Here is a 24,990-nt window from a genome sequence, read left to right as displayed (position 1 = left end):
GGGATTTGCTAGCTCCGTCGTACGCTCCAGCGTCTTCCCTCGAAAGCGGCTCGATTTTCTTCGAGACTTCTATCTGTCGGCGGTATCTGGTCGCGCTCTGAATTTTATTTCGTCATTCGTGGATCGTATTGTAGATTTATTTTTCCCTCAAGTGTACAGACAATATTGCCAAAATATAAATAAAAAAGCAGTCCTTTCCCGTCTGTCTCGGCTTATAAGTCGGGATTTAGAAGGCCATTCTCTGTTTTTTTTTTTTCCTCCCATCTCGTAGCAAGGGCAGCGAGGATTATCGTGCTGACCTCTCTAGTGCCCGCGTCTTCACAAGAACGGCATAATAGAGGAATGTTGTCCTCATTAAGTGAAGGAAAAGTTTTTGCAATGATTTGCAATAGCCCGTGTCTCAGCACAGTGTGTGTGTGTGTGTGTGTGTGTGTGTGTGTGTGTGTGTGTGTGTGTGTGTGTGTGTGTGTGTGTGTGTGTGTGTGCACACGCTACCTTGATATGTTCGTAAAAATGAACTCGAGGAAGAAAATCCCGTCTTTCGTTCCAGGCTGCGAGACACTGCTGCTGGCGGGATCTTTAGCGCGAGCAAAGCCACCTTTTTTCCCCCGCTACCTCCCTTTCAGTTTAGTTCTATGCTTTGTTTTATTTTTGACCTTCCTCACCTGTGCACTTAAATTTTTGTCGTGGCGCAATGTTGCTTCGAATGACAATGACAAAGAAACGTTCACATCGACGTCGCGGCGTATTTTGTTGTTGAATTCTGTCAAGACAGGCTACAGGTGAATTCTGTCAAGACAGGCTACTTAACGCGAACTCGCAGGCTTTTCGTTATTCGGGAACCCCGGTGGCCAGGCGTTTAAGAAAGACACGCTAAAAACTGTTATCGCTCGGTAGCAACGTGAGCTACGAAGGGTGCAGAGGTCTACGAGGCTGGAGCGGCACTCTCCGACTTACGCTGAACGTACACCTCGTTTAAAAAAAAAAAAGGCATTTTATGCATGGCCACTCAGAATGGACGTCCAAGTGGCAGCATTCGTTCTGTGAGTGGCCGTGCACGCAATGAACGTGTATAATATCTGGTGTTTTACTTCTTACCGGTGTGCAAGGCACTGGGGCTTGCCGAAAAGTGTCGAAACTTGACGTTTTCGGCATTCTGGCCAAGTGCGGTAACTGACTGCCGTGGCAATTTGTTTCGTGCTGATATTTTTTATTTATCACGTGGCGGGACAACTACCGCATGCAGGCGAAGAGCGAATCGCCGGCGCTCTTCTCGCGTTCTCGCTCTGTTTCTTCACTTTCGAGGCGACGGGGTTTCAGCGCGGTGCTCTGTGACCTCACCGGGTAGTGAATTTCTCCAGTCGGACGACGATCCTATCTGTGTTATTGCGTCGCCATATTTAGAAATCAACGCGCACTGGACGGCCGTCGCGTTCTGTCTGTGCTTTTTCTTCGCTTTGACCCGTGTCCAGAGTGTTCCGAGCCCGTTTGCCTCGCAGCACCGAGCAGTCGGTTGCCTGGAGACGGCTGCAGACTAATACGTAACCCAAATCTCAGTCTTCTGAGTAAAATCTATCCGGGAATATACGCCTGAAGAACAGCTCAAGCTGATCGACAGAGCTTGCAAGATGGCAAAGGCCGCAGGGGCCCTGGATTGAGGGCTCCACCTTCACCGGAAAACATTTGAAATAAATTTTTGCGTTCATTCATTCTCGAGCTTCCCGACCACTGCAGTGTGTGGTGTGCGCCCTCCCTTCCCGGGGATCAGCGCCCAAAGTGAGCCGGCGTCTCCTCCTAAATGCCGTTCACTCCTTACTCTGCGATGGCGGTGTCTCATTCATGGAGAGTGCTTGCCGCGTCCTTCCTTTTTTTTTTTTTTTTACCCGCGTCCCTTTGAGTATCTGTGGAGCTCTCTCGGTCGCCTTCATAGCTGCACTGCGTACGTTTAGCTTTCACACCATTCAGCGGCCAAGTGGTCGACACTGCCTCTGTGCTTCTTCTTCTTTTTAACCCTACCCCGCCGCGGTGGTCTAGTGGCTAAGGTACTCGGCTGCTGATCCGTAGGTCGCGGGTTCGAATCCCGGCTGCGGCGGCTGCATTTCCGATGGAGGCGGAAATGTTGTAGGCCCGTGTGCTCAGATTTGGGTGCACGTTAAAGAACCCCAGGTGGTCTAAATTTTCGGAGTCCTCCACTACAGCGTCTCTCATAATCATATAGTGGTTTTGGGACGTTAAACCTCACATATCAATCATTCTTCTTAACCCTCGTTTTAAGGCACCGTCATTCCGCTGAGACGCAGCTGCTTGCGCCCCCTCCACTGGAAGAAGATCCGTACGGACCTGCCCGCGGCGTCTGCTGTTTACCGTGCACTTGAAAAGCTGTGCCCGCGTCGTCGGCCTTATAGAAGCTGGACTGACGCACTCTCTGGATTACTTCTCTGCCGAGCGTTGCTCCGTACCTGGATGAGAGAGAAATGGAGGGAAATTGTTTTTAGGCACAGATGGGAGGATGTGTTCTACGCTCCTATTTTTCTATTTTGGTTCACTAACTACTTTCACATATATTACCAGACGGTTAGTAAGTCCAGTAAGTGGCGGGGAGGTTGGTAACCGTTACATACCCTTGACGTTACACAGTTAGTGGCGGGTACTGCTCCTCTAGTTCCTAACTTGTAAAGTGCAGGTAATAACAAATTATGTCTCCTCTTTCTCCCCCCCCCCCCCCGCCAAAAAAAAAGGCATGGTAACCACGCAAATTGCGCGTTCTTAATAAATGTCAAATTGCCGAGCAATGAGCATAGTGTTGCAGTATTGGGTGAATGCACCTAATGTCGTAAATGAGAGCAGCAGCCCGCATAATCATTCTACACGGCACTTATAAATACATGAGCGGCTCTGTTTATAGCCTTAGCTCTCGGGAACGCACCTGGTACCGATGAGCAGCTAGGCTTTTGGATGCAATCTTGAAATTAGGCTCTATATTTATATAGCGGACGATTTTATTACGTGTGCGAGTAAACGTAGCTTGGAACTTTCATTCAAACGTGTGAAAACAAATCAATATGCCCGGTAGCTTTCGCGTAATACTGCCTCAGCTCAAGGCGGAAGTACCGAGCTTGCTAATAGCGCCTCAACGAGCTTTAATGGGTCTTGGTAGATATGTTGCGAAAGTTCGAAATAACGCTTTCTAAGGTTCGTTTAACTCTATTTAGTTCGTTAAACGCGTGCAATGTGAAAAGTTTGTAACAATACGCAAAAGCTAGTAACAGCTGCTGTTACTATTTGTTCGTGGTTACAAGCGTTTTCCTTACTTTTTTTTTTAAGTGTGTACGGAAAAAGAATATCGGGTGATTGGCTTCTCACTCATGTGTTTTTCTTGGTTTTTTTTACAACACTCTCACCGTGTCGTCCCGTATAAGCAAATGGAATCTTGGGCCGCACTCAGGTGTGGGCTTCGTCTTCTGCGGCCTGCCCTTGTTTCGCCACTTCTTTCTGTCGTTTCGTGTTGCCTTTGTGATTGGGACCGTCTATTGCCAATGAAGCTATATATATATGCAAGCTGAAACTACGGCTTCTCGCGACTTTCCCGCTATAGGCGTATAGCGTGTGCCACAGGGGAAAAAGAAAAAGTGGATTAGGGCCTTCGGCCTATTGTAATTGTGGATTGCAAAACGTTCCATGATCCCTTCCAATAGTATCCATAAGTTTCCATACCGTATCCACGTGTTTTCAATCTATTCGCGGTATAGTCGCAAGAGTCTTTACGAAAATACTTTCGGAAACAGTATGGAGCCTCACGGAAGCATACAAAGGTTTCGATGTAGCATTGGAAACGTTTCAGTATGGTGCTATCGTACGTTTTACCCGCGGGCAGTGTTGTATAATGCGTTGTATGAGCAACTTTTGTTTACCGAGCAGAATGGAACATGAATAATTGTATTTTCTGCGTATCGCGTGCTTTAATCAATGAAGTAACGTTACCTCTTGCTTGAAAAAAAAATGAGTTTCGAGTTTGAAGGCTGGTTGATGGCGTTGAAGTCTGCGTTTCATTTGAATGGTGGATAAACGTAGCACTAATGAGTGGTAACCAACTTCAGTGCAGGAATAGTGTACACTTTCACGCTGTAGTGATGCACTATGGTGTATACATGAGATTTGCAGTAATGCAACTATAGAATACGACTCCGTTCGGTTCCTCTATCTCGACGCGAGCCGCAATTTTCTGCGGTAATGCTGACGCCGTAGACGGGCCCGATCGTCTTGGCAGTGTAGGAAATGTGTAGGAATGTAGGAAAAGAAATGTTTGGTGGTGTGTGTTGTGTGTCCAGCGGTGTTTCAAGCGAGCTTGTTCTCGGCGAGACCGGCTATTTCCCCTTGTTTAAACGTGCGACGTGTTTCGGGAGCCTAGTTTTCCCGGTTTGCTCATTAACCGAATTCATTGAATAACCGTATCCTTCAAGATCTGTCTTTTGCATGATCGAATTCGGCACCGCCCGTAACATTCTCGAGATGAGGAATATTATTGTGCTGCTGCTGCGCCTTCTGACACTCTCCCTCACTTTTATCCCGGCTTATTGTCGACTTCGTGGCTGTGAAAGCAGATTCTGTTAAACCGATTCCTTATAACCTGCGCTAACCGCGTTAGCTCCCGTCTGTCGCTTTCTTGCACCAGCTGTCGCAGTCGCGTGTTTGAAGCGCGGCGTTATGAATAATAATTACCTTTATAGCAAGCACGGCTTTCTTTTTTTTTTAATTGATCGAATATCGACCCTTCGCTTTACGCGCACTCTCACGCTAATTTCTAAACGCTGACCGGGGCGTGGGTCTCGCGACAAAAAAAAAAAAAAGCGTCCCTTCTAAACGCGCGGCGCGTTCGGTATCGATATCGCCTCGTTAACTTTTTTTTTTTTTGCGTGAGTTTTACTTCGCTTTCCTGTTGGGTGCAATGGTCACGCACATCCGCAGTGCAATGATCACGCACATCGGGTGCAATGATCACGCACATCGTGCGTTGCTGGCGCGTTTTCGAGTTCCTGTCTTTTTCTTGCAGGGCGTGTGTCGCATGCTCGCGCTGAGGCAACCTCTCCCGACGATCCTCTCTTTCGCTTACCGCTGTTTCTTCGCTCTGCAACCGTCCAATTTGTGATTTTTGAAACGTCGGAATTTCCTCCTGAAGTAACGGGCCAGTCTCGCTATTCTTTTTTTTTTTTTTTTCAGATACAGGGCAGTTGATAGTGTGTGGATGTTTCGGAGCATTGCGGGTCTGATTTCCGGCGAGCACATTGTCGGCTGCTCGCTCTTGGTGCCGGGCGTGCGCAATATTTCGGCTTTTGCGACGTCATCATGCGAGACACCGCTCGAGAAAGGGTCACCTGATGGCACTCGCGGAAACCGTGACACGTTCTCCTCGTCACTAACGCTTCACCACAATGCACATCTCGTTTGTTGAGTTGTGACTTTGTTCCGTGTAAACAGCGTAGTGAATGACTGCTCTGGACTTGCATTCTATAACGTGAACTAATGCTCTAAAACGTTGCACTTTACCACTTTAACTAATCCCAAACTCGTCGAAACCGCTCCTAAACGTAGTTCCTTCGATTCCAAACCTGCTCTGAATCAGTTTTTTTTTTCCTTCGCTCGCTATATTTTTTTATGCGTCGGTCGAAAATTGTTACAAGTTCGAAAGTGGCTTGACCACCACCGTTGGAAATGCGACCGCCCTGGCCGGTATCGATTTCACGGCCGTCGTGTTAACCGCTTTGCCACCGAGGAAGGCGGCGGCAGGATGCCGGGGATCCGAAGCACGCTTTCCACATCGGCCAGCTCCCATCTCAAAGTAGCGAGGCTCTAGCCGAGGGCGCCCAAACTTCGCGTGCCTGTCCGAGTGCTCCTGGCCTAATTTACTTATCTCCGCCTTTAATTAAGACACATGGCTGGCGCGATGAACGAGTGAAACGGGAATGCGTGGGATGGGATGTAGGGATGCTGGGAAGGGAGACGTGTTTTCGAGATTCGCGTCAGGCAGCGATCCGGATGCGCTGTATGTCCCTGTTGTGACTTTATTCGTTGTAAATTATTTCAAACGCCCTTAGAGGCAGGGGGGGGGGGGAGTGGAAGGAGTGATTATGTATTTGGCAGGACGGGAGGACTTCGCGAACTCTTATTGCAGTGTTAAAATTTTCAGCATGGGCGAGAAAGCCGGAGAAGTAGCGCCAAACTTCAGCGGTAAAAGAGAGAGGACAGCCTTCGTTTTAATGAGGCATTGACAATCCTAAAGGAACGTGCTTAGCGGTAACGGTGATAATCGCAAGTTTTCGCCTGATGTTTACTTCTCGTTATACTGCGATGTAAACTGCACCTTACTCCAGCACACGTCGAGGGAGAATAGTATGTAGGGTTGGGGTACGCACATAGGATTCGACGACTGTTTTCTCGACTTACCACGTGTAAGAAAGACATCACTAGCAGCTCACATACGTATATTTGGCTTTGAAAAAGAAAAAAAAGAAAGTTCGCTTTCCTATCACGTTAACGATCGCATGAACCCTGTTTACCGGTGTTTACCTTAACGAAAGCTGTCCTTAATTAGGTACCATGTAGCTCCCCTGTCTGACTCCGCTGATTTAAGCTTTGGGGCGCTTGCGTTTGTTAAACTGTGGGACAAAGCCCAACTCTTAGTTGGGCTTTGTCCCAACTAAGAGTTGGGCGCCAGTCCTGATATGACGTTGGAAAAGCTATAGCTGTAAACAAAAAAGACTGTTCTCACTGTTAAATTTACCAGATAGTTTTGTTTCCTTGATACTGTGTGTGTGTGTGTGTGTGTGTGTGTGTGTGTGTGTGTGTGTGTGTGTGTGTGTGTGTGTGTGTGTGTGTGTGTGTGTGTGTGTGTGTCAGCGTAGCGTGCGTAGAACGCTCTCGAAGTCGGCGCGCCTCCCTCCCTGCGCGCACGTAGCGCTAGCACATTTTCCCCTCGGGGATTTGCTAAGTCCGACCCGGGCTTCCCGCGATGGTGTCACGTCGCTTTATTGAGACAAAGTGCGGCACGTTAACTTCACGCACGTTCAGTGTTTTTTTCAATGCGTGCCCCGCACAGTTGGGCGGCCGTTGTTGGCTGCGCCCTCTCTCTCTCTCCCTCTCCATATGGGAGAGGGCTCGGCGACGCGCTGCAACTATAGTGTACTAGAATATATACCATATTCTAGTACCCTATACTGCAACGGATGCGTGGGGTCAAGGCTCTGGCGTTCTTTAGTGTTCCGGCTGACGAACAGAAGCACGCATAAAAAGTCGTTCGAAAACGGGCCACCTTTGGAGGTCCTCCCTGGGCGTGCGTGCAAGATTTTTTTTTTTTTTGCTCACCTAAGCTGGCTTCGTGACGCAGTTCTTGCTCCCCGACTACAATGTACAGTCGGCCACAAAAGTATGCGGACCATGCGAGCGCGTGCCAAACTGCCTGTCCGCGCCACCTAGCGGTGCGCCATCTGCCGTCGACCGCAGTTCTAGGCTGCAAACGGGTCGTCTTCTTATTCACTGACCTTTCAGTTTTGTACTGCCGCGTAGCGCATTGTTAGTTCGCGGTTTTCACGCGAAGTGCTTATCTGCAGGATGGCCATTATATTGCTGTTTTCATAGGAGGATCGAAACTATCACGGCGTGCCTCGCACGGCGTTCTGTTGGCTAGGTGTCACTTTGTGATAAAGATTGCGACTGATAAGGCGGGACGCCTTCAAGGCGCTGCGCTGCTGTTGACCGCCGCTGACGTAACGGAAGTGTCGCGAAGAGGCTTTTCGGCCATGCGCTCGCGTGGTCCGTAAACTTTTTATGGTCGACTGTACTATACCCTGGCCACGCGGAAACGCTAGGAATTGTGTGATTGAAGGCCTAAATTTGTTTACTATGGTGGGCCAGGCCTGCATTGGTGCAACAAGCAGCTTCGTAGCGTAGAGTAGCGCATAATAATGTTCCGTACTGTCTTTTGTGTGTATCGTTTTTCTTAGTCTTGCGATACGTTACGAACCTACGCCAGCTGGTCCAATTCACCTCGTTTATTCTGGCAAACAGCTTTCATGGTGTGCGCGAGTTTGCTGACAGGTGGCGCAGCGGAGAGGTGGTCGTGTGCGGATATCGCACGAGTTTCTGGGGCAAGTGCCCGTGAGGCGTCAGCCCTGGCCACATCCTCCTTCTGTTCGGATGGGCGGCAGGCCGATAAGCGGACTGAAATATCGCCGCGCACTTTGCTTGGCGGTTAACGAAGACGAAAAACAAATAGCAACGGCGGTTATCGGTGGCCGCCTTGCGAAACCGTGTATCCCCCAGGCCGCCCCGTGGGCGCAAACGAGGGCTTTTTGCGAACGGATGGTGGTTAGCGATTTAGTGCCGCGTCAGGCGTGATGAACGCAGCCGGCGCTGAATCCTTGCCGTGCATAGCGTGTGAAGGGAGCGGTGCTGTTGTGGGCCTTTTGTGTGCTCTTGGTCCTTGCGAGCCAGTGTGCTGTGTTGGGAGATAAGCCGTGGCACCGCGGGGCCCGACCCGTAATGCCGTGTGCTTGCCGTAATGACCGCCGGTGTCACGTAGATGGCTTTGCGCACTCGTGTGCTGTTCCCCGGACGGTGTCGTGCTGAGAGAGCCAAGTTGAGACGCAGAACACCGGGGGGGGGGGGGGGGGGGGGATGGAGAGCTTTCGATTAGGGTGCCAGCAAGCGTTTAAGCGAGACATTCTGGTGGGCAGGAGGGTGCTAACAGATCGGCGAGAAACGGGGAAACAATGGAGTTCGCTGAAACCGTCGTTTGTGTACGTATGATCGATTAAACCAAGGTGTAAATAAGATCTCTTTTGTGCCAGACTTGTCTCGAATCTGTGGACGGCTGGTTTCGTTCGCGTGTGCTGGTTTAGAGAAATTGTGAGCTGCACAGCTGGTAGGCAAGAGTGGATTTCGAGAAGGAAAATGTTCCAACTCTCGTTTTTGTAGGAATTCGTAAATTTTCAGCGGGCGAAGCCGGAACCTACCGACGGCGCTCTCGGTGGTCTGGCTAGACCCTGACCTGCAGTGGTCTCGCGCCCGCCTGTAGCAAAACCACCACGGAACGTGGTCATGTCCGACGGCTATAGTTTGCCTCTTTGCGCCCTCTCACTCGAATGTGAGGAAAGATGCTTTTCAGGGATAGGAATTTGTCGCCTCTGCGGCCGAAAAAAAGTATTCGTCGTGTGTCCTCGGGACGTCACGTGACGGCGGCGGCGACACCCCCGACTTTTCGCTTTCGCCGCCCCCATTCCTCCGCCGCAGGTCGGTCGAGGCGGCACGTCCCAAAGTTTCGCGAAAGTAGCGCGAGCGTGGTAGAGGGCGCGCCCGTCGGGTACGACCCTCGGCGTCGCTTGTTGTCGCCCGGCCAGATTCGATGGTTCCGTGTCACGGAAAGAGGGAAAAGGAGAGACACATTCACCTCACTCTGGTGTCGTTCTGTGGCGTGACATGAAGCTCTTAGCGATTCCTGTCACGCGACGATTATCACTGGCCCAGAATCGTCTTCTCCGTTATTTGGGCGGCGGAGGCCTATCGTCCTTAGGCACGCGCATGAACACTTGCTTCTATCCTTTCTCTCTTTCTTCCTTTCGATGTGTGTGTGTGTGGCTCCATTGCCTCCCTTCTCTCTCAAACACTATCAACATGCAATCTTTGTTACATCAGCGTAGCTTGATTTGCAGCAACCACACATTACTGTCCACTTCCTAAATTTGGCTTGTTGGGACGAGCAGATGATTGCGTGCGAAGCGGGCGTCGTGTCTGCGAAGTGTTGCTTGCTTAGGGTAGGGCAAGGCACTGCAACCAGAGAAAAACAGCCGAAAATCCAAACATGAGTCCTCGTGCTTTTCTGAAGCAGTGATCTTCTGGGTCTCGGCAAAGAGGTGAGAGACTTTACTTGGTGATCTGGTGGACGACAATCCTAGCCCCGCGAGGGGAGCGTCATCGTGATGCGGCCACGCATCACCTCGGCCTGACGTCCTCTACTCGACGAGCAGTTCTCCTTGCTCCCGCCTTCTGGCACCCGCGCCTGCCCCTGTGTTGGGGTGCTGCTTTTCGAGGGCAGCCGAGATCCACTGGACGGCCCGTGTCTGCTCTTCTCGCTGGTCGCTTCCCGCGGCGGCCGTAAGCCACCGTGCGATCGTCGTCACTGTTCTTGCCTCCCTCGGATTCTGTTCACAATCCCACAAGATGAGGGCCGCAGTAGCTCGCACGCGACACAGGTAACTTGCGTATACGTTAGAACAAACGTGCTTCATGAACACCGGCGTGGTATAGCGACCCCGTCTGCAGTTGCCAAAACGCTACTGGCTCACTTCAGGTCAGGCCCGGGTGAGGCGGGGGCATAGTCTTGCGCCCTAGTCTGTACCACTTCAATACTTCTTTGTATTCTGTCGTGATGTCTTTGGCTTCGCCCCAGCACTCCTCCATCGAGTTGGCTGGTTGGGTGGCGCGGTCTGTGAAACCTCGCGCCGCCTAGTTAACCGAATCATGGTTCGCACTGCCGCGAGGCAACAGCTCCTTGCCCATGTGGGCCGGGAACCACTTGCCACCGTTCTGTCCGCTAGGTTAACCGCGCGCTGCACCCACACTGCTGCCACAGATGATCTGCCTCTAGCGTAGTTTTGCTCATCGGTCTTGGAATCGCTCAGTGTGGTCGTGCATCCGGGGTCGGCGAGAAATTTCTTAGCTCAAATTTTCTTAGTTCAAAAATAATGAGCAACTCTGAATTATGCTACAATGGTGGTTAACATAGTCTGTCACCATCTACAGAAATTTTAGAGCATTAATCTCTAAACTCGGCAAGGACACTGCTGTAAGAATTGGCTGAAAGAAAGCGTCATCGGCAACAGAATGACCCAGCAGAGCTAGTTGTTAGGGATTTATGTTAAAAGATCATAGGCATGCAGTGCAAATACAGGCACAAGAGCGATGTCAGGGTGGCGCAGAGGCCGACTAACAAGTCCACTGAACCTGTAATGGCTCAACCAAAAGCTGCGAAGATGTACAGTAGAGAAAACAAAGCACCTTCGAACGCCTCCTTCATATTTGTGTCATACTTGCTTGTCTACAGTCAAGTGTCCGTGTCTGTCATAATTGCTACTCTACAGTCAAGTCTCCGTGTCTGGCTTGGGTTCATTGTCTGTTTGTTTCTTAAAGTTGTCCTACAAAAAACGTGAGCCTTCAATTAATTTGCAGTCTTTCGTACATCAAAATGTCGTGAAACGTTGCGAGGATTTAAATGAAAACTGATTTTATTGGAGTGGGTCATGCATTTCATAAGCATTTTCACATTGATCATAGATATCTGAAACATATTCTCAATTTTTATTTTTCTGTCTTCCCTTTTCTACAGCCTACAAGACTGAACGTCTACAAGAATGACAACGACAGCTGGGACTACACCAACCCCAACCTTGGTGAGTGCTGGGGATATTTCTTACCCTACGACTCCCTTAATTCATTGGGAGTTGTCACATTGATTGACTTGTGGGGAGAATAGCATCATAGCTCTTAGTTGTGTGCAGTCATGGGCAAGGGATTGGCCTCATTGAAATGTTTGTTCAGCACGTTGAAGGCTTCTATAGTCTCTATTCTGTAAAGCTATATGTCTCATAGTAATGCAAAGAATCAAGCAGAACGTTGTTAGGTTTTTTGTTCTAGTTTGATTTGTTCATGACTGTACAGTTGGCTTTGCATTTAACATGACCGCTGCTCACCCACAAGATCAGTGTTAACTGGACGTTTTTGCTTAGATAATTGCTGTTTGTTTAGCCTACGAAGTTAAACAGCTGAGTGCTTATCAAAAATAGGGTATCAAAAATTGTCCAGGGCTTATCACTTGTGCCGAATCGTTCTGTATAATTGCACTAATGCATGAAGAATATGGATTGTTTATTGTCCAAGCTTTTTTGTGAAACTGCCATAGTTAGCAGCAATGCAAGTGAGGTATAAAAAAGGTTAACTTCCAATCGCAGTCCCTGTTTTGTGTTGTTTCATTGCGGTAAGAAGAGCCCTTGGTTCTGGCTTGCCTGCTTTGGTTTTAGCTTGGTGCTAATGTGCTGCTTTCGATAACGCTGCTGAGTGTGTTCTCGCACAGTGCCTCCTGATGCTTCAGTGATCATTACATGTGAAAAAAAAGTATTGCCCTATATGGCATGTTGTGCCCATATCTCGGCATCTCTTCATGTGCTCAGCAGTGCCAGTTATCGTGCTTTACCTAGAAAGTGGCGTTTTGTGCTTGTGGTGAAGTGCTAGGACATGCACGGTTAGCGGGTTAATATGCTCTGCAGGTGCAAATTGTTGAGCAATAACATCTAGGAAGGAAAGCAATATATTACACGTTACTGTATCGTAGACGGTAGGGGCCCTGTAACACCTCCGTAATAGGGTCAGAAAACTCTGGTTATCTGTAGTTCGGGCTCCTGTGAACTGAAAGTGAGCCGAGGCAGTATAAGAAAAGAATGTGGTCAAGGCGACAACGAGCGCTGATGTTGCTTCGCCCCTTTATTGTCCCCTCTATGTAAATTTCAGCGTGCGACAGTTTTCTGTAACTCTGCTAACACTTGATGGCATCAAAATATATATATATATTTGCGGCAGTTGATTCGTGAGGCAACGAACTCTGACAAAGAGTAATGTCATAATTACACGAAGCATTTCAGGGCCTCTTTAAGGCATGCACCTGTTTTTCGCAACTCTTTTACCATACCCCTAGAATCATTTCTCTTGGCTACCAAATAAAAATGACAGCCAGAAAATCTGCAGATTGTGCATGTTCGCTAGCAACTCACTTCAATGTTTGTGTTAACTGGTGTTCACATTGTCACTGTGGTTGTGCACACCAAAGAAACATGTTTCACATGCTGGCAACACTGTGACATGCAATGGGTCAATACATGGAAAATAAAAAGACTACATAATTTACAAACACGGCGTGGTAGCGTCTGCTTATTTAGCTTCTTTTTTTTCTTTAACACATTACCAAGTGGGCTGGCTGTGCTGGCCTTCCTGCTGCTGCGTTTTTTTTTTTCCCCCTCTCTGCTTTACAAAAAACACAGAAGGCACTCGCGCCTTCCCATCCAGTGTGAGGATTGTTGCACCACAGAGGCCCCTCCGGCGACCGCGGAAACATGTCGGCACACGTGTCACGTGGACGTTACGTCGAGCTCTACACTAGAGAGGAGCCAGCCATCCGCTCGCGGTCCCCAGTGTAGCGAATCCGGCTTCAGACCCCAGACACTTGTCCACAGACCACCGCTCTTTCCCTCTCGATCCAAGACTGAAGAACAAGGCAGGGAGTTGCCGAGCCGAGAGACGTTTCCCACCGTGACACGTGCGAGAAGAGGTTGGAAAAGGGGTGCACGCGTGCGACACCAGTGATGCAAAAAAAGTTTCACTGAGCCCCCCTTTTCCCCTCCGGGCACATGAATGACAGCCCACCTCACCCCACCCATGAAACGATTCATCACCACTCTTAGAAAAAAAAAAAACTTGCTTTTTGCCACCACAACAGAACAGAGAACAACAGAAACAACTGGATACGAAGAAAACACGGCACAGAAAGAACGAGAGGGGGCTCGGAAGGTTGCTGCCATGCGAGATGATGCTTTCACCACCAACCAATAACCAACCACTACTACCACCACCAACCACACGACCCGAGCCGCAATCGACCACCACCACCATTCCTTGCACCCTGCCTGGCTTGCCGAGGGGCAGAGTGGCTCTAACCGGATGTGCACGTCTGTGTGTGTCCCCCCCTCCCCCCATCCAGGAGGCTGGAGCCCCCTGGTGGTGTCTTCTTGCCTCCCTCTGTGGTGGTGCGGTGGGGCGCAGCAGCCGACGAGCCGCTGGTGGTGAACGATCTCAAGTCTCTAGCCTCTCTCTCTCTCGCCTCTGACCAAATCTCTGCTGGCGGCGGACTGTGACGTCTTCGCAGCGGCGACGCCCTGACGCGAAGCCTAATTCTACCGGAGCAGGCCTCGGATTGGTTTGTTGTTTGGCACTGGCATTCACGTCATGCCGGTGTATGGGGGTCTGGATACCCGCTTGGAAAGGTCTCCGGGGTGATTCTGCCGTCAACTTCTTTGCATGGTAAAAAGATTGCACTATTTTGTAGTAAAACTGTTTTTCTTTCGATATCGCACATTGACATGTTAAAAAGTGTGTGCAGTGCTGGTGCAGGGAGGGGTTCATTCACACTGACGAATTGCTCCGTTTGCATGGCCAATGTTTTTCGATGCTGTAGTTGCTAAGTGACAAGTCGGAAGCAGTCATTTTTGTTGGAAAAGTGACTGTTAGTTCACTTCCAAATTCTTGAAGTGCACAAAAGCCGAGTAGGGGGCAACTGATTCAATTTTCCAACACAAGAGAAGCATTGTGACTGGTCACTTTGCGGGGTGAGTGCGCAAAAACATACGTAACAGACCTAATCGTCGGTGTGAGTGAGGCCCAAACGAATCATGCGGTCTATCTGTACAGTGTTAAAGTGATACCAAGCATGTCCCGATCCTGTGAGCATGGGTGAATGTGCTAGAGTGGCAGAAAGGCGTGTTTGTTTCTGTTGGTGGTGGGCATAGGTGGATGAAAGCAATGGCAAGTTGTCCCCATTACACCTGGTGATGCCTGAAATCGGGGGTGCACAGTGTTCCCCTCTGACACAGACTGCGCACGTTGGAATTTCAATACTGGCACTGCCAGAGTGTGCAGTAGTGAACGTGGAAAGGTGTTGGCACATTGTACACTGAGCTAAAACCAAAGCACATGGGTAGAGCCACAGTGTGGTCTCGCTTTTTATTTCGGGCTTGGCTGTTTTATCCCGAACACACCACTCTACCTTTTGTACTGTTTATGCGCATGCATTACTCATGACATTTTTTTTTTTTCACCCACATTGCAGAGCTACGCAACTGCATTTTCTAGGGGGCCTATTACTTACAACATGTTTGAAGAGTAGTTTGAACAATCTATATCTTTTGTACACTAATCGTGAATGTTCTGAAATCATACAGTCGGCCCTCAATAAACTGAAATCTTAAATGGAACTGCCTGTAACAGGATTGATCTCGTATTTGTATTTTTGCAGCGTTATTTGTCTCTCAGTAGAAGACGCCAGTAAACACGCTCATACTTTTTTACACCCCTCCCTCTCCCAAACAACCTTGCCAGTTCGTACAGCAGACCATGGTGATCATATTTGCCGGATATCACAGCACTGCGCAATCTAATTCCCAATTCTTTCATCAGTGAAAAGACCCATGATCTATTCTAACCAACCTTGCAGAGCTTTCGTTGGGAATTCATGCCACCAGTCTAATTTCAACAGCCATGAGTACTATGATTGCTTCACGCCGCTTAATTGAAACATTGGTGCACTTTTGACTGCTACCCATTGCAAGTCGCAAAATGTGATCGTATGCCTGGCCCGTTTCTGTCCAGGGAAGAGTGGAAGTGAGCGTCCAGCCCTTCTCGGAGAGCCTCGTGGCTTTGGAAACTACAGTAAGTGTGCGAAGTTTCGACCAGCACCCTGCCTCCAAGTCAGGCTATTTGATTACACTCTATCCTCATTAACAAAGTTGCATCTCGCATGAAAATAAGTTTGTTATATCTGAAACTTCATTTATAAGTATATTTCTATCATATCTATTGCAAAACCATTTTATATACCTTGCTATAACCAATATTTTGTTTGAGTATATATAGATAAGAAACCTTATCAAAAACAAGTGTAGCATTGCACAACAGCTTTACATATTCACGTTTAATGAATCACTTAGGGGCGGGGGGGGGGGGGTGGCTGATTACATTGTGTTGTTCACAGCTCTGCTAATGCCATGAGCACTAGTGTGCTCATGGCATTACAGTTACTGCGTATTTCAAAATCTATTGAATGAAGAAAGTTTCTAGGTACTCTATCTTGCAGCTCTTTGTAGCTGTTGCACATTTTATGTCTTGCTTTAGAAACTTCTCCTTTAGTTTTGCTTTGTGCTGATGCAGTTTGGTGTGTGTTGATAACACTTAGAGAAATCGAATCCAATTTTGTAATAAAGCCACCCGGATTCTCCCTTGTGATGATCATGCAGTCGATCTTCAACGTCAGATTTCTAGGTTTTCATACTTGCATCTAGTTCGCTCCTGCAGTCTGGTTGTGTTTTGCTCCTGAATAATAACTTGCATCTACAGACATATATACAAATACTGGAGGTGGGAAGTAACGAATGATTATTCTATACTCTTTGTAATAATGATTGTTGATACCATTACAAAATATGCCATTATGGAGAAGAACTCATGGAAATCACTGTTCTCACTTTCTTGTTTGGTAAACTGTTTCTGGTTAACTATTTCGGTGCAGAGGACAGCGTTGAGGCAGAGTATGACTACTGTCCTGAAGGTATGCCTATATATATTTTTTTTGCTTATTTCTATTTTGTTTGGCAAAGGCCATACCTTTTGTCCCACTCTGGCGTTTTTGTTCGTTTTTTCGATTTCAGTGTGTGCTTTTTGGATTGTAGTAAAGCAGTGCTTCACTCTCGCATCAAAATTAGTTTAAATTTGAACACTTGATAACACCTTAGTGTTATCGTCTTAGTGTGCAGATTTCTTTTTTGAACTTGATTGCCGAGCACAGGCCGTTGTTTTCTCCCTGCATGCAACTCAGGAGATGGCAGGGGCCCTGCCTCTGGTCCCGGCTATGGCCCCGACCGTGGAGACTATGACTACGGTCCCAGGGGAGGACAGTACAGCAGTCCTGGCGGTGGCTACAACGACGGCTATGGTGGACCCCCCAACGGGCCCCCCCAGGATCGCTACGGTGGTCCGCCGCACGATGGGTGAGTTTGCCTTCTTGCAAGAGAGTTGGTTGGAATCCATAGTTGTAAATATGTGCTTCGTGATGTTCAGATGAAAGGAGGTCTTCCATTCAAACATTGTGAAGTGCGCACATCTACTAGTGGGAATTGTCTTTTTTTTTTTGGCACTTTGTGTGGCATGGCCTTTTTGTGAAAGTTTTTAAATGGGAGCCAACACGTTTGACTCGGGGACCACATTTTGGCGTGTTGAAGACTGTGCTTGCTGGTATTGTTGTGTAGCTGGCCTCGAAAGATCATGAGACATGGTTGTCACTACTAGTCAATATCACTTTTGCTAGTGCATAAATTGTAATGTTTTGGGTAACACAAGAATTACTACAGGCCAGAAAAAAATTATTTGGAGGCTATGGTACACAAATGGAAATATAGCTCTGTTGAAAATTTTGCACCTGGAATGGGTTTACATTATATGATGCTATTGTTTGAAGGAAGCAGGAAAATATGTTCCATTTAACAAGAGTTCCACTAACTGAGATGTCAGTGGAGATGCATAATTCAATGAAACCAATCAATTCAATGAACAGGCTGTTGTTCCATTTTAGAGACTTCCATTTGCATAGATAGTATTGTATTGCGAGTGATGTTTCACTGCAAACAAGCTCGTTCAATAACAAGTTTTCATTATAAGCAGTCACGCTGCAGTGCATAGCTGTGGTTTTGCATCTGACTGCTAGCTGTTGGCCATATTTTGCAGGCGTGACGGCCCCAACTATGGCATGGGTGGAGCCAACGCATCCCCGCAGGCTGCCGGACCTCACCAGGGCTCTGTGCTGATGGTGTATGGGCTCAACTCTGAGAAGATGAACGCTGAGAAGCTCTTCAACTTGCTGTGCCTCTATGGGAACGTTGTCAGAGTGAGTGTTCCTCTTCGTCATGCCATGCAGTGCAAACCAACTAACCATTGGAGATAATAAGGGTTGCAGCGCGAGCACGAATGTGCTAGAAGAAACAGACAAAAGTCGAGGTACGGAAGGCAAAGAGGACAACACGAGCGCTTTGCCTTCCGTACCTCGACTTTCGTCTGTTTCTTCTAGCACATTAGTGCTCGCGCTGCAACCCTTATTATCATGAATTCAAACCAACTAGCCCAAATCGCCATTCTTCTTTAACCATTGGAGATTGCTTTTACAGTCCATGGCCAGCCTGTGCCACGGTAGTACACTGAAACCTCGATGTCATTATCATCAACCTGACTACGTCCACTGCAGGACAAAGGCCTCTCCCATGTTCTGCCAGTTAGCCCGGTCCTGTGCTTTCTGCTGCCAATTTATACCCGCAAACTTCTTAATCTCATCTGCCCACCTAACCTGTCTCCCCCTAGCCCGCTTGCCTTCTTTGGGAATCCAGTTAGTCACCCTTAATGACCAGCGGTTATCCTGTGTACGCGCTGCATGCTCGGCCCATGTCCATTTCCTCTTCTTTATTTCAACTATGATATCCTTAACCCCAGTTTGTTCCCTAATCCACTATGCTCTCTTCTTGTCTCTGAAGGTTACACCTACCATTTTTCTTTCCATTGCTCGCTGCGTCCCTTATGATGTACGAGCCCTTATATAACAAAATATTGGTTATAGTAACAAAGTAAATGAAAAATAGCTCTGTCGTACAGTGCTGCAAATTGTTATAACTTGGTTTGAGTGTAGTAGCCGTTCTCAGCTGAAAGCTGTTGTTTAATCTGGCACGTCACATAATCTCACTTTGATCTATTAGGTGTAAAAGCATGCAATACAAAGTCGTGGATTAACATCACAAGACACCTGCTGAACCACCGTTGGCTTAGCCGGTGGTTCGCAGGGATTTTTTTTTTTTGGTTTGATCAATCGAGCATGTGCATTTCATATATAACTTCACATTCGCATATCACGTGATCTTGATGGTTAATCATTAGCCTTCTACAATTTCCTAATCGCACGTGGTCTCGCCATTCAATCTTCTGACTTGCCTTTATAGAAGCTGCTGTGTGGAAGGTGTAGCGTTGCAATTCGTGAAGTTCGTGCAATGCAGCGACGAAGGATTGCTGTCGCTACTGAGGGCAACAAGTTCTTCTGCGATAAATTCTACAGGGGGTCATCTTTCGTAGACTGCATGGTTTAGACATTCTCAGTGGCGGAGTAGCTGGGCTGTAGATTCTTTTTGTTTTGTTTCTCTGTTCAATTTGTGTAAAACAGCAGCTGCAGGTGTCTTGTAAAATGTGCAGGGAAGTTGCCGTGCTGATGACTTCGTATTTTGCTTCTTTTTGCAGATAAAGTTTCTGAAGAGCAAGGACGGCTGCGCCATGGTCCAGATGGGCGACCCCTTGGCCGTGGAGCGGGCTGTCGGACACCTGAACAATGCGCAGTTCTTCGACACCAAGATGCAGCTGGGCTACTCCAAGCAGGCTTTCCTCAACGACGTGCAGCTGCCCTTCGAGCTGCCCGATGGCACGCCGTCCTTCAAGGACTTCATGGGCAACCGCAACAACCGCTTTACCAACCCGGAGGCGGCTTCGAAGAACCGCATTCAGCCGCCCTCGCGCGTCCTCCACTTCTTCAACACGCCTTTCGGCATCACCGATGAGGACCTCAAGAAGGTATACATCAAGGTGTAGTACCCTACTTACTCGCATAATGAACCCACCTTTTTTTCCAGATTAGGTTATGTCCATTTTGGGGAATGTGTTCATTTTGTGCCAAAAACTTGTAGATTTAGTCAAATGATACGCAAGCATAGGTTTTATGCAGACCCAAACACCACTCCCTTTTAAATTTTTCTTCTTGATCCTCGATTGGTTTTGATAAAATCTGTGGAATTTCTGTACATTAGTGTGCTGCTCTTGCAGATTTAAATTATTCAGTTCTGTGTGTGGTTTATAGAACAGAATATATTACATGTGTTTTGTGGGAGCATATTTTTTCTAAACTGAGAGAATTCGCATGTCTCGATAATCGGGAATCGGAAATGTATACAGCACAACAAAATGGATCTTCCAATCCCCTTTGAGCAAAAGTAATGGCGAGTCAATGGCATGTTGCGATTTCACTCCTTGTTGTGCAGCACAACTTCAACTAAAATTTTTAGGTCTCTTTAAAAAGCTAACGGCTATCCTAGTCTCGGGGACTGATTTCCTGGAATCCTCCTATAGAGCACATTCGTGGCAGGGTTCACTGCAATAGGTTTGTCTATGCTAGTGACTATGCACAGTGCAGTAACACATGGTAACATGATGCGAGCTCCACTGTTTCTTTCGGAAAAACAAAATTTCTAATTCAGAAGTGAGGGAGAGTTGATCGCATGAGTGGGTTCATTATGCAAGTAAACATATGCAGCATAATGTGTGTTTACCTTTTAAAAAATCTTAAAGGAATAGCGCACGGTTGCTTTTGTGCCCAACTGCTATCGTGCATGCTTACAGTGAGTCTAAAATTTAGCTGCTCTGAATTTCTCTCATAACTCTTATTTAGCTCTAGTCGTGTAAGCTTCATTATTAGCCATCGTGATATATAGGGGCAAAAATAAACGGTGTGCAATTATTTTCAATGTCAGCTAAGATGTTTGTTGTTCACTATCTTATGTAATTTCAAAACATTGTGTGGAAGTTCTGCTCGTTTCACACCTTGTAGGCTGTAATCTCCTAATGTTAATGTCGAAAAACGGCATAGTTAAATGTGCAGTAAAATTTCAGTAATACCACTCTTGCAGCGTCTCGAAGTATTCATATTACTGGAAAACATGGAAATCCAGCATGCTCAATTACTGTATAGTGCTAGTCGTCTGCCTAATGCAAACAAAAAGGCATGTATTTTTCCCCCCCTCAAGGTCATTGCAGCGTCACAGACAACGCTCAATGATTTTCAGTAGTTTATCGTGCTCGTCCGTGTAATTTTATGGCGCATGCTCACTTGTAATTAAGGAGCAATATGGTCCATTTATGAAGAGCTAGTATACTCCCTTTCCAATCTTGGTACACTTTTCTGCAATCTACCAAAGTACTGCGGCAAAAATTGAACATTCGTCTTGCAATGTACCAAGGCCAACGGAGATTAGAGCAGCTGTCTTTTTTTTTTAATATTTGCTTGTTGTGATGAGGATCTGGTTGCTTCTGGAGGATGTATTGGGCTCATGCAAACAAAGGTTCCTGAAAGAGTCCCTGAAACTTTTTTTTTCTTTTTCGCATTTCATTTTTGATTAGACCACTACTGGAGCAAATCATTGGCACGAGTTCAATCCAAACACCCATTATTAACGAAGCTACGAGTACTAGAACAGTACCCTCCTCTGCTACGCCTTTCATCCTCAACAGCCCTCTTCCTTCGAGTGCTCGGGGCTAAGATCCGCCTTCACGGCGCCTATGTCATGATGTGGCGTGAGACCGCATATGCGTAAATCCTGCTGCCGATTTGATAGCGGCAGTCTGCTGTGCGTTCCACAGCCAATCAAATCTGGCCCCGCCGTGGTGGTCTAGTGGCTAAGGTACTCGTCTGCTGACCTGCAGGTCGCGGGATCCAATCCCGGCTGTGGCGGCTGCATTTCTGATGGAGGCGGAAATGTTGTACTCAGATTTGGGTGCACGGTAAAGAATCCCAGGTGGTCGAAATTTCCGGAGCCCTCCACTACGGTGTCTCTCATAATCAAATAGTGGTTTTAGAACGTTAAACCCCACAAATCAATCAACCAATCAAATCTGCTAGAAACGATGACGTCGGTGGGGCATAGCCTGTCGCTTGGTGTATGGGCGGTTGAAAACGCCTTTAGCCGAGTCGCAGGGATCTGGAGCAATTCGCAGTTTTAAGGTGTTGTAATAAATTACGCAGAGAGCTCAAATCGGTCTCTAAATTACCCTTGGGGCTTGATCTACCGGCGCAATGTGTAAAAAAATTGTGAAAACCTTTAACATAAGAGACAATGCTTAAAATTTGATAAGTAACATTGAGTAACTTAACTTGGCAACCTGCATTTCTCTCTAGTTTTGCGTGTTTAAGGTTACGGGGCTTATAGCTCTATCCTTAGTTTGTCCACTTCGACTCTGGGTACTCAATTTTTTATGGTATGTCCAATTGTGGTGTGTGAATTGCTTTGACTGGGAAAAGCAACACACGTCAGTGCCTTGCATTAAAAAAAGATGTGAAGCCAGTGTCATTTTTTTTTTACGAAGACTAAGGGCCTTCGTAGATACATGTGCTATGTAGATCATTAAGGCCGTGGTTCTGTGCCAATGTCTGCTACACTGTGGCTGGGTGTTGAACGCCAACTTCCCCAAATCGGTGTAGTTGGAGCATGTAATTTTTGGTTCTGCCAGAATTTTTTTTTTCTTTTTATCTTGTGTTAAGAAGAGGGAAGTAAATTGTTTGAAACGTATTTGTCAGTTCATGTTTCGTTCAGTCAGTAATTCTTTTCATTATTTGGAATGTTTAGTGAGAGTTGATTTTCTTTTCAGCTGTTCGAAGACCTGGGTTGCCCAGTGCCAACAACAATCAAGATGTTCACATCAAAGAGTAAGTCTCACTTCTGATCCTCGTCCAACTTTATTCTACAGAGCGTGATTCAAGATCATGTTCACTCACATTGTTTTTTTGGTGCGAAAAAATGCACTGTTGGACTTTCCTGATTCATTGCTTTCCTTGCCTTGCAGCGGAACGCAGCAGCTCGGGTCTGATGGAGTTTGAGACAGTATCTGAAGCCATCGAAGCATTAATCATGTCCAACCACACTCCAATCAACAACCCCAGTAAGTACCGACAGTCGTTACGTGTTGCCCCGCCGCGGTGGTCTAGTGGCTATGGTACTCGGCTGCTGACCCGCAGGTCGCGGGATCGAATCCCTGTTGCGGTGGCTGCATTTCCGATGGAGGCGGAAATGTTGTAAGTTCGTGTGCTCAGATTTGGGTGCACGTTAAAGGACCCCAGGTGGTCGAAATCTCCGGAGCCCTCCACTACGGCATCTCTCATAATCATATGGTGGTTTTGGGACGTTGAACCCCACATATCAATCATCAATCAGTCGTTACGTGTCGCTTCACTGGAACTGAAAGAACGGCGGCACTGTAGTACAGGGAATATCTGCACACTCAGGAGTGCATAAGCTTCAGTTTCTAGGTACAGTAGGCTCGCTGTAAACAAAACTCTTGAAGCGTCGGCCTTCGTTCAGTCTTACACGAAATTGCTGCTGAAATAGAACAGTCTGCAGATGTGCAACTGGCGTCAGAGGAAACTGCAAATTTTTCAGTGCTGCTTGAGACATTTTCTGCCATTTCTCTCTTTACCCTACCCCTACAATGGGATGTCATATCTTTTGTCAGGCTTGTCGTGCAACAGCTCTAAGGTGCTTGCGCATCTATCTCTTTGCAGACGGCAAGTTCCCTTACATTCTCAAGCTGTGCTTCTCGTCATCGGGTCCGAGGTACTGAAGAGCTGGTCGGCCGCTGCAGCTTCGAAGAGCCGCCCTATCTACTGTCCTTGCGGCTGGGGCTCAGACATCGTCACAATTGCTTCTTCTTCAACACGAGAGACAACATGGGGGGAAGGGCAGACACTTTTAAACAGGATGACAACTCAAAATACATTGCAGAAGACTTGGAAAAACAAATAAAAAAAGACACAACACATGCTCCAGAAACTTTGCCACAACTACTACTATCACTACAAGAATAAAAACGCAGCCAACAAAGACAAGACACAATGTGCAAATTACATTTTTCACACTTTATTGTTCTTCGTGTGTATAGAAAGTGACAAAAACAAAGCATACAGACGAGTAATGAAACAAAGTGAAGCTAGAAAAACTCGGTGCTGATGCAAGAATCGTGTGTGCAGTTTTGGTTGGTTTCTGTCGTTTTTTATGGAGTTTGCAGTGGTACTCTCGCAAGCTGGCAAAAAGAAAGTATGTGACATGTATTCTTAAACTCTGCGTTAGTTAAGACTAGAAATCAATATCTTCCTCATCACATTCAAAGTCTATTTCTAAAATAAAATAAACCTCTTTTTAAAAAAGGCTTGTGACAGCCCAACTGCGAGTCGAAAAGACGATGTTGGGCACAGTTGAGCATTTGCACTGCATTGTATATGCTGTACAGCACGATGTACAGCATAGCACAGGGCCTACCTATGCTGTCATGTGCCAGCATGTGGGAATTACACGTCGCTATCCTCGGCCTCTTGCAAGTAGTGGCTCCTTGCTTGCAAGATCCTCTGGAACCTCTGTTACAGAACAAGCTTTTTTTAAACCATACTGTGAACTATATGGGCAAGAGACATACACCTTGTTTTGTATATCCAATCGTGTGGTATGCTTGCTTTGAGTAGCAGGGCTGGAACGTCCTGAGTCTACAAAAAATCGTGTGTAGTCTTTCCTGTCATGTGCCTATGTTGTATGGTTCCATACGTTATTTCCACCGTGTGGCTCTTGAGGCGAGATGTGTGTTGTTGATGAAATGCTTAATTTTAGGCTAACATCTCATGCTCAACATTTCAAAGAGGCACCGGTTGTGTCGGTCCCTTGACAAATTTTGAAATGTGCATAATCTTTCTTCGTCTGTAATTTTATCAATCTGTTATCGTGAACGAATTTGTCAAGTAGCATCGGTAGACAGCGAAACCAGCCCAATTGTCGGTTTCTCTTTTGACTTCGGGACATTGTTAAAAGACTTGTTGTGTCTTTTTGACCCAATGCCGTAACTGGCAAGCAAATCGGCGATATTGCTGGAACTAAATATGCATTGAGTTGGCAAGTGATGTGCGTTGCTGTAGGTGTGACTGGAGCGCAGTGAGCGTTTTTTTTCCTCTATCACAATGGATAGACAGCACATGCGCACTTGTTGCTTTAGAGTTGCAAAACACTTCAGAACCGCTCAAGCTTGTTACAAAGGAAGTATGCGTGTATCAATATAGAAGGCCAGCAGCATGCAACTCTCTGAATGTTTCATTCCAACATCTGGTAAGGGTACAACCAAAGTGGCAGGCATGCTTATCGTTGAGTTCCGTGATTGGGTTTTGTAGGCTGTCCATTTCACTTCGTTGTTCTGCTCAAATTACTTTCGCCGACTGACGATGCCCGATGGGGGTGCAGTTTTCTCACTCTGAGGGATGGGTATTGGCAGGCTCTCTTATCAAGCTATTGCGGT

At 47.1% G+C, this 24,990-nt stretch overlaps 1 protein-coding gene across 8 annotated transcripts in view; it reads left to right on the top strand.

Annotated features, from left to right (window-relative positions):
• LOC119167044 (heterogeneous nuclear ribonucleoprotein L) overlaps window positions 1-23,486 on the top strand; it is a 137,096-nt gene extending 113,610 nt beyond the window's left edge. For 4 of the 8 annotated variants that reach the window (XM_075867032.1, XM_075867030.1, XM_075867031.1 and 1 more), the window contains 9 exons: window positions 11,378-11,441; window positions 15,463-15,522; window positions 16,379-16,417; window positions 16,685-16,856; window positions 17,590-17,749; window positions 19,138-19,476; window positions 22,309-22,366; window positions 22,504-22,599; window positions 23,219-23,486. In XM_075867032.1, the coding sequence (XP_075723147.1) occupies window positions 11,378-11,441; window positions 15,463-15,522; window positions 16,379-16,417; window positions 16,685-16,856; window positions 17,590-17,749; window positions 19,138-19,476; window positions 22,309-22,366; window positions 22,504-22,599; window positions 23,219-23,277 (1,047 nt within the window). In that variant the 3' untranslated portion in view covers window positions 23,278-23,486. Of the gene's footprint in view, window positions 1-11,377; window positions 11,442-15,462; window positions 15,524-16,378; window positions 16,418-16,676; window positions 16,857-17,589; window positions 17,750-19,137; window positions 19,477-22,308; window positions 22,367-22,503; window positions 22,600-23,218 lie in introns of all 8 variants that reach the window. The other 4 variants (XM_075867029.1, XM_075867028.1, XM_075867025.1 and 1 more) reach the window with 3 other exon arrangements.
• The last annotated feature ends 1,504 nt before the right edge of the window (window positions 23,487-24,990 follow it).

This window comes from Rhipicephalus microplus, chromosome 6 (genome assembly GCF_043290135.1).
Source record: "Rhipicephalus microplus isolate Deutch F79 chromosome 6, USDA_Rmic, whole genome shotgun sequence".
Taxonomy (NCBI): Eukaryota; Metazoa; Arthropoda; class Arachnida; order Ixodida; family Ixodidae; genus Rhipicephalus; species Rhipicephalus microplus.
The sequence above is the reverse complement of the archived record's forward strand: the minus strand, read 5'-3'. Positions and strand labels throughout refer to the sequence as shown.